Source organism: Asterias amurensis, chromosome 4 (assembly GCF_032118995.1).
Source record: "Asterias amurensis chromosome 4, ASM3211899v1".
NCBI lineage: Eukaryota > Metazoa > Echinodermata > Asteroidea > Forcipulatida > Asteriidae > Asterias > Asterias amurensis.
The window spans coordinates 20,147,993-20,160,216 of NC_092651.1; the positions used below are offsets into that span (position 1 = coordinate 20,147,993).

Consider the following 12,224-nt stretch of genomic DNA (forward strand, 5'->3'; position numbering starts at 1 on the left):
ATTTATAGTATGGTATGTCATTTTTGTTGGTAAGCAGTTTGCAACTGCTAATTCTATTTTCTTAAGTCCAATTTTGTAAACAATGTGCGGCTAGTAGATACAATTTTTAAACAGTCCCGAATTTGGACAAAGAGATGGAAATGATGGAACGCTTTGATATTATTTTGCCAAGTCTGTTTAACAAATCTACAAAAGGCTATTTTTATTTCAATAAAGTCAATAAGTATTATTTGTTTTTGTTTTACCCATACACACTTATGTATGTAAGTCACTGAATGCTCAGTGTATACTTGATGGGGAAAAATATCTATACAGGCTTTTAACTCGGGTGGGAATCGAACACCAGACCTTAGTCATTTCAGAGCTGACGCCTATATATGATTTTAGTCTCAGGTCTCGGGGAGTACTGAGGATACAGAGCTGGGCACACATCGGTGTTTGGGTTAAACTAAATAATACTCCTGATCCCCGATGCAAATTTAATATCTACTGAATTCAATCAGAATGATTTTGATGCTTCACGCATAGATATGCTTCATACAAAACCAGTACATTCCGAATGCATAATATAATAATAATCAGTTAATTTATGCCCATATTTTATACACTTCAGGCAACACCTGTTTATGTACAATATTAAAAGCAAGGAACAAATTTAAAACAAACAAATAATGTTCAACCAAAAAAGTCTTCAACTTTAACTTGTTAAAATTTTGCACATATTAAATCGTCGTTCACCTCAAAATGTCAATATTTTACAATACTTTCCTAACTTAAACACAATGGAAAATTTAACATTCTTCAACAATGCTGAACATGAAACCCTGTATAAAGCAATACTTTTAAGTATCCTAAGGTGGTCAATGAACAGTTTGACGAGATTGGTTTACTTAAATGATCACCGAGAGGAACAGGACCATCAACTTCAAGAAGTTCTTCTTTCACTCTCTGATTTTTTTAAAGATTTTCTTTTTTGATGACCTTCCCGTCAGCAAGGGAACTCGTCAAACTCCCACAAGAGGATGCCAAGCTGGCAACAGCCCATCTCTCTCATACAAACATTGGTTTGACGTATGGTTAGGACTTGCAAAAATCAAGAAATTATGATTCAGTATATACTCATTGTGAAATCAGTGGTTAGCTTAGGGGATTCGAACCTACAACCGTGTAATTGTACGTTTTGTAGTCTACCCACTTCCACTGGACCTCTCACAAACAGACATGAAGTCACTGTTTTCACAGTGTCTTCTCTTTAAGCAAAGACGTTCACCTCTCTCGCAATTTTAAAGACCACCTTAGAAAATAAACATCACTCAAATTAACCATCATAAATCAGCCTTAAACTTATAAAAGTATAATGTGGTAATAAGTAAACCCGTTCCTGGTTTAATATTATATTAAATTTAATTTTAAACTCTTCTGCACGGCTCTGTCTTCAGTTTGGTTTGTTCCCGTCAAGTTCACGAACCCTTTGGTCAAGGAGCTGTGTTTACTGCAAAAATAATGAAGGATACAAAAATGGTTCAAAAACAAAACAAATTTGACGTAGTGTTCTAATATGCAATTCACAAACGAGACAATACTTGTTTTACTTTTTTTAATTTTTTGTACGGCATATGCCTGGAATGTTTTAAGGCAAAATATCGATAAAAAGGCAACTTAGTTATTGACAACGTGACTTCTAATCCCAAGTTCATAAATGGAATGAGAGTGCTTTGTTTTATCCATATTCGGAAATTTAATAGTTTCTTAATTTTATTTTTACTTGATTGGAAAGAAAAAAATATGTAGCCAACTGCTGCTGTCACAGGGGAACACTGTTCTAGTACACAAACTCAAGCAAGGCAAATACAGAGCTGCTCAATCAGAAAAAAAAAACAGTTAAAAATTTTCTGCAAAGAAAAAATTAAAGCAGGATACCAATCAAAGACGGCGGGTATAATGGTATGGTATATTTTGCTGGGTAACCTTATTCTGGTTAGCGAAATTAGACTGTGCTTGGATTCATGTTGTGCTTAATTAACTCTAAAAAATTGAGCCATGGTGATTTTTTTTTGGGGGGGAAAGGGGTTGTCTTCTTAAATTAAGTCTTAAAACCCTCTGCCTTCCTACCTGTGTATTTAATTTGTCTCCTTGATTTTGGGCAGGATTTATCGAAGACCGGATCGTCCACTTTCTTGGCAATGTTTGTTCTAACAGCTCGTCTACCAATCTCCTGGAGCGGTCGAAATGTATTCTGAAAGGGTCGGAAGTCCTCCACACCCTTAAAGTCTTGCACAAGTTCTCTTAAACTGTTGAGCTGTAAGATATAGTACCATTAAATTCATTTTAATACTCTTTCAATATTTGGATGATGGGCTCAATTCCTATGATTTCAGTGGGGAAGAGAACCATTTGCACCACGCCCACTGTGGCAGAGGGTTGTGTGTCCCCACCCCCCCCCCCCCCCCAATAATTTGTTCACACACTTTTCCTCTTGTCCAGACTGAGTAGGTCTACCCCCTAAAATTATTTAAAGAATTCCTGAGGTTCCCAGTGTACGATGGAGATACAATAGGAGAAGGGAGGTAAGCCTACACCATGCCACATTATCGAGCACCAAAGGTAACGCTATCAAAAGGGCGTTTCCCATTATCCCCAACAGATGGACCATCCTTGCCCCACCCCATCCCAGCTACACCCGCATTTTAAGCCTAGCCCCGAGCACCGTTATGTGGAAAATGACCACATCCTATCCATGCCAATGACAAAATATCTATTAAACGCCTGCTTGCGCGTTTGATGTGCTAACAAACGATGGATCAAGCGCAACACATTGAGCAGACGACATTGATAAAAAAAAGGCGCGAAAATTCGACTTTCGTCAATTTTGGCAGCGTTTGGTATTCACACCGACGCCATGTTTTTATACTGCACACAAGAGCAACATGTCGTTCGTTAACCACTACCAGAAATGCTGCAAGAACTTGTTCTTTTGTTCCTTTGTTGCACATTTCAACTGATGCCAACATTTTTTGTCATCTCATTGGAAGTTCGGGAGACAGTGTCATTGAAATTCTGAAGGTATTTGATAATGTATTTTGGGAATTGTTTGACAGCAACATGTCAGGGAATGTTGGCACAAAAGAGCACACGTGTAGCAAACAGCACGGCATGTCGACTGTATGCATGTATATGAACACGAGTCAAAAGCCGAACGTAAACTTTTCTCTTCACCGAAGATGCCGGAGGATTTTATCTCGTTTGCTTCGAATGATTTGCTGCATTAAGTGAACTTGGAGTTGTCGGCCGTGGTGGTACATAAAGTTGAGAGGAGTATGCCATCCTAAAAGTGGAATTTTGAAGTGGTAAGATTGGATACTTTGACAGATAATATCCCTGCACTTTTGTCGACTTCAACGCCCCCAAGCTCGTGGGTGAGAGACAGAGAAATCACGGCGTTGTATAATGAACATGAAGCATAACAAAAACACGTTGTCTGTCAAGCTCAACACACTGCATGGCCCGGAGGGTAACTATTCCATTTCCAAGTGCGACGTGTGAAGTTTCAAGTATTTACAAGGTTCGAAAGGACGGAAATAGGATTACGGTTTCCCTCATTATGGGAATATGAGAGTCAAGATGAAACCGAAAAGATGCGGTACTAACATAGTAAGTACGAAGTTAACCTTATTTCTCCGAAAATCACAAATCCTGTCATAACGTGTAGGTGTATTTGTTCTAGATAACTTTCTGTATCATGCCACCACTTGTCCACTCATTTTTATCAAAAGGAAAATTAGTTGCTATTTTATTTCATAAACGAATGAAAAGGTCGGGGCAGGATATGGAAACTTGTCCCTGTTTAGGCCTATGCATTGTGCTATTGGTATAGGCCTACTGTTCACTGCACTGTACACATTTGTTGGCCTACTATTGTCTGCATCGTGCTTTGCATACTTTGCGAACTTCTCATGTTGGTCACTATACTTAGAAGTGCTTGTGTTATTTTTCCACATTTTTAGCTTAGGGTTCAATGCGGTAATAACAAACATGATACATGTATTTTTCTAACCATCATCCAGACACTTTCATCACCTCCCCCAACCTAAGACACACAACCATTCAAGTACCCATTAACAAGGTTATAGCAGCATAATTATTCTCTTCTTTCAATACAAAAGCAAAGCCAAAGATCATCGCCTCGTCTGTCCCCGCAGGCCAATTTGGTGGTTGTTGTTGTCGCATATAACTTTAAAGGCACTGAGGTCTGGACATTATTTGGTGATTGTCAAATACACTTGGTCTACCCATACAGATAAAAACTTCCTCCATGGTCTATCTCAACAACTTTTGGATAAAACAACAAATCTGTTAAAAGTCGCAAGAAAAATTTAAAGAAAACAGCCTTTGTTGCACAATATGTGTGCTTTCTATGATAGCTTACACATGCCTGAGAAGGGCTGATGCAATCCTGCCGTCTTTCTCAAATTCATTTTTTTAGTGAGAACTTAAATGAAACGATAACTACATTACTTCAGAGTAACGTTTCTCACAATTAATGTTTGATACATCAACCTCTCCCCATTGCTCATTACTAAGTAAGTAATTTTTGAGCAATTACCAAACGTGTCTTGTGCATTTAATGCAGCATATTATTCTCTCCTTCCAATACAAAAAAAAGGACTCCCGCCTCCCCTCTCTTCAAGCAAATTGGGAGGTCTAGTTGTAGCAAATTATTAATTAAAAAACCTTACCTGATACGCGCTGATGCGTAAAGGTTTATTGGATACAATCCACGTGACGGTTTCGTAGCACCCTGGTATTGTCAACGAGCCGTCGTACGTCAAATATTCAAATGTTCTCGGTAACAACTGTTTGATGTTGAAATTTGTTACATTCACTTCGTCACCTGCAGAAGAAAAAAATGTTAAAGTTAACAAAGTAGATTTTTTTTATGAGAAATTATAATTATTAGTCGTGTCTCTTTAAGTTTGACAGTAGAAGTTTGTTTTGAGCCATCGATACGTCAAATATTCAAATGTTCTCGGTAAAAAAAAATACTGTTTGATAATGAAATTTGCTACGTTGACTTCGTGACTTCGTCACCTGAAAACAAACATTAATGTTTAAGTTCACTGAATAGAATTAGCTATGAAAAAGAGGGACATTATAAACATTTTAAAAACAAAGGTTTGCTCTAACATCGTGTGTCGATTCCAAACATGGGTTTTGTTTCTACATCAAACGGTTTCCCGAGCCGAATCCTAATCTGAGTTTGGAAAATAGCCCCATAGGTGGTGATTCTGAACGGAATCTTTTATGTAACTTATGTTGGTATACCTTGAAGACACTAGACACTATTGGTAATTATCAAAGACCAGTCTTTAAGTTACATAAAAGATTTCGTTCAGATAAGAATCACACCTTACAAAGAGGTACATGAAGAAAACAAATGAATAAAACGCTCACTGTGCGATAAACTCCAAAGGCGAAATTAGATTAATTATTTCTCATCAAATATGACATAACAGTCATAAATATTTTAAGGGATGTTTTCTACTATCGTCATCATTAGACCGTGTAAGTTTGATGTAAATCTGTGATCTTCACGATTTTGTTTCTTACCAATTCTGTAACGTTCCTTTAAACAATTGTCAATAATTATCATCTCATACTGCCACTTCCTATGTTTTGTTCCATGTCTTTGTAAAGTGGGTCTCACCTGAAGGGTTCAGCCTATTGTGTCCTTCAAGCCTCGGTTTGATTACAAATAATGACCACGCCATTGTAAATGTAGTCGACGGTGCCTTTTTCTAATCATACTACACACAAACCACTGAAAATTGCACAGTATAGCGCCCTCGTACGACTGCACCGTGCCTTGTTTGTTAATGGAATTCCGGTTGAGTGTTCGAAAATATTACTAAAAAGCAATTGCTAAGCGAAATTATTTTCAAAGCGAAACTTAGCATGAAAACTAAATGTTGCTGTTGCTGGTAACCAAGTTCTGCTTAGCAAAATAAACATATTATGCTTAGCAAAAATAATAATTCTTAACAGTTGTATGCAGTTGCATGTACTTTTGAGGTTGAAGCCAAGTCCATCTTGCACACATTAAAAAATCATCCCACTGGAAACAGTCATTTCAGACTAGTCTATTTAAAAGCGCAGTTTAGGTGTCCTTCCAGCTTACGGGTTCAAGGATAAAAATCACATCCGCATCTAAGACATGGTGTGAACATGTTTAATTCCATTCTCTTCACACCGTCTTAATTTTAGTCTCATCTACAGTCTCAATATCAACAGCTCCTTTTGCTCCCTGGTGCATCTAGAAAGAAGACAAACCGAATTGCTCCACGGATTACGCATATAAATGCGATTGCGTCTTCCCAATGCGACGTGACAGTTCGTGTGTAATGGCTCCATCCTTATGCACTCCTCTTAAAGTAAAATTTCATGACCTAAATACTAAATCAACCATTCGTACTTTCCTTCCTTCGTCGTACAACTCAAGGTAAACTGAATGCAAGTTTAATTTCCTGTCCGATTTTAGTTCGGGGTCTTGTGTTTTTCTTAATTATAATTTATGTCGAAAGAAAATTAGGTTAATGGATACCGGCATCTTAGACTCGCAAGCAAACGTAGTGGGATTTTTGTTGGTACACAATAGCTCGACAATAATAATTGCTTGTAGTGACTCGTTTTAATGCGATCGAAATAAATAAGTAAGACTGTTCTACAATAGTGTCGCAACTTTGTTGTCATTGTTTGATTTAGACGGTTTTTCCAAAATTGAGACACAGCAGAAATTGTATTTATTAAAAACCAGATGGAATTGGACTGGAAATAAGAGATCTGAACCACCAGTTCTCAGTTATATACACAGTGTTCGTTCTTTCCCTGCCTGCGAGACTCCGCTTTGAATCCCGCCTAAGACCGGAGCCTTGCATGTGAGGTTTTTAGCCCTTCATGATTGGTTGGTTTTACCCCATTTTTTTGTTTTCCTCCAACATTTAAAACTGAGCAACTCGTCTTGTTGCCTAATCGTCATCCTGTTATTGGTGCTTGCATCATTTGATGTGTAATGACATCAATAAGGTTCACACTATTTTTTAGGAATGAGAAAGTTACATCTACTACCAAATGTGCATGCTGTTTTGGAATTTAGTCCCTTTGAAGCATCTTCTGTGAACGTTTGTTCGACTTTCCTGGTGAGCACCAAACCTGTCCGTCACAGTTCACTCTTTCGAGTTCACGTGTCACGTACAATGTAACGTGCTTGATCCCCTATTCCTCTTCACGCTCTATTACTGACGCATCTCAGCCATTCTCAGCAACATCCTGCTTTCTTGATACACCCTCATGTTTTATCGGTGCCCCCCCCCCCCCCCCCCCGCTCTCCAACCCGGTCACATTTTTTCCCTCAAAAACTGTAATGATTTTTTTTCTTTCGAAGGATTCCCTGTTTTGAATCGATTCACAAAAAAAGAAAAATTCCCCATTGAAAAGCACTATGACAGTGGCAATTTTGATGTACAGAAACGAAATTGCTCCCAGTCTCAATTCCTACAATCCAACTCGTCATCACCGGGGTGTTTTTGTCAGGTCGTGCCTTCTGAACCACGTACATCGCCCGGGCAAAGCGACGCGATCGACCTGGCGTCCAACAGATCGAAACACGGTGGATAAGGCTATAGTAAAGACCGGTCTTTGCTCCTTGCATGCTCGCATAATTATATTTTCAAGTCCGCTTGTAATTTTGCGAAATACAATAACTATAATCTATTCTTGATTTAGTTAGGATTGAGTGTTTGTTTTGGAAGCAATTTCCAAAACTTGTATAAAAATCTATGTTTTACCGACGGTTATGCCGTATCTGAGTTGACTACTGTGAATACGGCTACGACTGTTCCTAAGGGTGTTGCTAATGACATCCCATTCTTCAGCGTATGGTGACTCAACATTCCAGCCGTAGCCGTAGCCATAAGGGAAACATCTGTTTAGAATTCCATGTCATCACGTTATTTTAAACAATTTATAGAAACTTTGCAGGTGCTACGATCCATGTATTACTTCTGTTTGCATCTGCCACAGAACATAATTTCGATGCTAATTTGGCATTTTCTCACAGCACGACAATATTTTAAAGGGAATGTTGACGTGTCTTGTCCTGAGCAGTCGTTCTATAGTTTTTTTCCTGATATATATGTCATTTGAAATAATAAATATGCATTTATTGGGCGTTTTTAAACACGCCCCTTTAATTCGCCATGAAGCCGATTTCACGAAACGCTAGGACTAATCCTATCTCGAGTTAAGACGACTAACTCGCCCTAACTTAGCATGTGTTTAATGCGTCCTAACGTATGGATACGGAACTTAACTCGTCATAAGTCCTAAGATAAATCCTAAGTTTGGTGAAATCGACGGCTGTTTATTTGTGCCCTAAGATGAAGCACCAGCAGCCATTTTTGGCGCACGTGGTGGTAATCATACCCTCACTGGTACCCATCTACTCCTGGTTAACGAGAAGTAATGTTAGTTTTGTGTCCCTTTGCCATGAACACTTAGTGTCACAACCGGGGTTTGAACCTACACTCTGATGACTTTGCAATCAGAACCTGAGTTCCAGGGGTTGGACCGAGCGTTCTTTAGTTCCAATTGTGATTATTGGAGACAATCGACTGGCGTCAGACACAAAGGATAGAGTATAGACAAAATGTAACTAATCATCTTGTGTTAATTAATTGCCTTTTACGGTCGATGTTAGTTCAGGTATATTATTATAATTCATGACATATTTAAAGAGTATAATTTTTGTCTTCTTTTAAGTTACCCACTTTAATTATATCCATTACAATGTTGCTTTGAAGTGCTACCGATGAGAGCACGCCACGTTAAATTTGGTCAGAGCTTTGTATTGAGAGTTGCGGCATCTTGCGATTAAAAGCATTTTCCACACCGAGTGTGACAGACTATACTAGACTGGCTGTCTATTTTAAAGGCAGTGGACACTATTGGTAATTGTGAAAGACCAGAACTTTGTATTGAGAGTTGCGGCATCTTGCGATTAAAAGCAATTTCCACACCGAGTGTGACAGACTATACTAGACTGGCTGTCTATTTTAAAGGCAGTGGACACTATTGGTAATTGTGAAAGACCAGAACTTTGTATTGAGAGTTGCGGCATCTTGCGATTAAAAGCAATTTCCACACCGAGTGTGACAGACTATACTAGACTGGCTGTCTATTTTAAAGGCAGTGGACACTATTGGTAATTGTGAAAGACCAGTCTCCTCACTTAGTGTATCTCAACATATTCATAAAATAACAAACCTATGAAAATTCGAGCTCAATTGGTCGTCGAAGTTGCGAGATAATAATGAAAGAAAAAACACCCTTGTCACACGAAGTAGTGTGCTTTCAGATGCTTGATTTCGAGACCTCAAAATTCTGAGGCCTCGAAATCAATTTCGTGGTAACTACGTTACTTCGTTAATTCGTGGCAACTACGTTACTTCAGAGGGAGCCGTTTCCCACAGTGTGTTATACTATCATCATCTCCCATTACTCGTTACTGAGTAAGGTTTTATGCTAATAACTATTTTGAGTAACAACCAATAGTGTCCACTGCCTTTAAGCCGTCTCTATACAGAGGGCTTTTGAGCGCCCAGGTTAAATTACCAGAAATATTTACAATGTTCGACACTTTATTCCGGAAGTTGTTGGTTCAATTCCGCGAGAGTATTTTGTCTTTGTTCAACACCAAACCATTTTAAATTTACCCAGTCAATTTGACTTTCCCTTGTGATTTATTATTTTAAAATAATTATTTTGCAAAACAAAATAAAATAAAATACAGTAAGAAGAGATTGAAAAAAGGTGTAACTTAACGAACACGATTTAGCCATCTTGGTTGTGTAAAATTTCAATTATTGAAGTATAAGACGTCAAATTCGAACCAAACCAAAGTTGTAAAGGGTAACGTATAGTCTGACCCTCATTTGGCGAATCGATATTCCTTAATAGTTTTTTTCACAAAGGGAGCAAGACAATTGCTGATGGTTGTACATTAAAATCGTACTACTTACCTCTGTAGACAATGTCTTTCAAGACGTCAACACTAGTAATTTTGTTGAGTCCTCGACTTGTTTCATTACCACTCTGTCGAAAGATAACAATGACATACAATTTAACGTGTTATATTATACAAGTGGCAACGTGCCCCATGTGACAGTTGAGTTGGGGTTTACAGCCCAAATCGATTAAGAGTGACAGCCCTCACCTTGAATTGACCGTCCGGCCTTGTGATCTTACTAGGTGACATTAAACAAAACTGTATCGGTGTAAAATTATAGAAGGCATCCCGAATACAAGGTCTATAACTGCATGTCAATGAGATGCCGTTCAATTCATCACCTACTCAATGGATTATTTTTTGTCTAAAGCCTTTAAGCCCACTAATTTGCAAAGAAAATTAAAAATAAATCCACAGCAATAAACAGAAACTACCCGCAGCCAAAAACACAGTATAATTTAAATTTTAATAGTTTGTAAACCGATTCCTGCCAAAATTGCTTAGCAGACAAAACTTGCTGTAAGCATTACTTCTTGGATGTAAGAATTTGAGCCGTATGGGTGCAACGGCCCGGCCCTGTCTCTCACAGTCATGTTCCACGTAATTCACCATATCATACAGGACTTTGTATTAATAAATAATTATTAAGTATCATTGATCAGCAAAACGAATCGTGGGAGCAGAATGAACAAGCGATGTTTGTTGGATGTATTGGCATACCGATATGTCGTCCTTGTTTTCATCTTAATTAGTATGTTCTTCTTGTAGCGTAGCCCCTTACAAAGAGTGGCTCTAAGCCTTGCTTAGGGCGAACTTTAAAAATAAAATTAAGATTGCAAATCTTGTCCAGTCTGGAATTTCCTTTGTGGCTCACTTTAAGTTTTAAGGATAAAACATGCATGGTATTACTGTCAAAGTGCTTGGGAATCATAGAATTCTTCCAAAACAAAACGATTCGACGGGTGTCTCTCATCGAAGGCCATTTTCTATCAAGCTTTTTCCCATCAGTAAATAAAGTTGTTTTGCTTGCTGCAGCTGTGCTTACGGATAGCATCTAGGTTCAAACTGGTCTAAGGCCCGCATGGCAAGCAGAAAACACATGCTTACATGTTTTTATTAGTTTTCTTATGGATCATGGCCGCATGATTCAATGTGTGTTTTTCATTTTTGAGGCACTTGTGCACGGCCCTTGACATTCCTCCAATATTATGAGTGAGCAAAAATGTTCCCATGTTCGTGTTTTTCCCACTAATAATAATTTGGAAATCTCAAGTGTTCCGGTATGTACTACATACACAAGGCTGCCGCTAGGGTGCTCTCCAATAATATTGACATTACAGTGTAGGAACTATATTAAAGGCACTGGACACCATTGGTAATTTTCAAAGACCACTATTTTCTCATTTGGTGTATCCAAACATTATGCAGAAATTAACAAACCTGTGAAAATTTGGACTGATGAGTTGATCTTCGAAGTTTGCAAAAGAATAATGAAAGCAAAAAATACCCTTACTGCACAAATGTGTTTTCGTTTAGATGCCTAAAAAGGCTTCAGGCCTGAAGTATTTGAATACATGAGTGAGAAAATACCTCTGTCTCAAATACTACGTTACTTCGGAGGGAGCCGTTTCTCACAAAGGTTTATACGATCTTCAGCCTTTCATTGCTAATTACCAAAAAACGTGTCCAGTGCCTTTAAGGCAACAGTTCTCCGTGTAGCCTCAATGCTTAGAATCATTTATGAGGAGATAGTAAATATCCCTACATGGTAATGTACATTCCTTGAGATACCGACGACAGTCGCAAAGCATCATCAACAAGAGTCCAATTAGTGGCTCGTAAATAGTCATTACTACAAGACGTTCAAATTGATGTGCACCGTGGCAGGGAGATGATCGTAGTTTATGACTTCTCGGGAGTCTGTTGCATGTGAGGTTGTGTCTTAGCATGGTCTTAGCATCCTTGAGGAGGATGAACTCGAGTAATTAAGAAACATGGCCGTCGTTGTGAAATGACTATTTCAGATGACCTTATATATAACGTCTTACCAAATAAGATTGTAATACCAGACTTACCCATGTAAAAACAAATGTGGTATGTTATGTTGCACGTTGCTGTGTGGTCTATTTTGACATAGTTCATAGTGTTGTCCGAATGTGGGTTC

General features: G+C 38.3%; 1 protein-coding gene and 1 long non-coding RNA gene across 2 annotated transcripts in view; one reads left to right on the forward strand and one right to left on the reverse strand.

Moving 5' to 3' along the window:
* LOC139936000 (carbonic anhydrase-related protein 10-like) overlaps positions 1-12,224 on the reverse strand; it is a 61,855-nt gene continuing 49,631 nt past the window's right edge. The window contains exons 6-9 of the mRNA XM_071930695.1: positions 10,074-10,146; positions 4,737-4,891; positions 2,113-2,299; positions 1-1,492 (exon numbers count right to left, since the gene is read on the reverse strand). Coding sequence (XP_071786796.1) covers positions 1,476-1,492; positions 2,113-2,299; positions 4,737-4,891; positions 10,074-10,146 — 432 coding nt within the window. The 3' untranslated portion in view covers positions 1-1,475. The remainder of the gene's footprint in view (positions 1,493-2,112; positions 2,300-4,736; positions 4,892-10,073; positions 10,147-12,224) is intronic.
* LOC139936001 (uncharacterized) overlaps positions 2,936-12,224 on the forward strand; it is a 98,273-nt gene continuing 88,984 nt past the window's right edge. Inside the window, exon 1 of the long non-coding RNA XR_011785876.1 lies at positions 2,936-3,651. This is a non-coding gene — a long non-coding RNA (uncharacterized lncRNA). The remainder of the gene's footprint in view (positions 3,652-12,224) is intronic.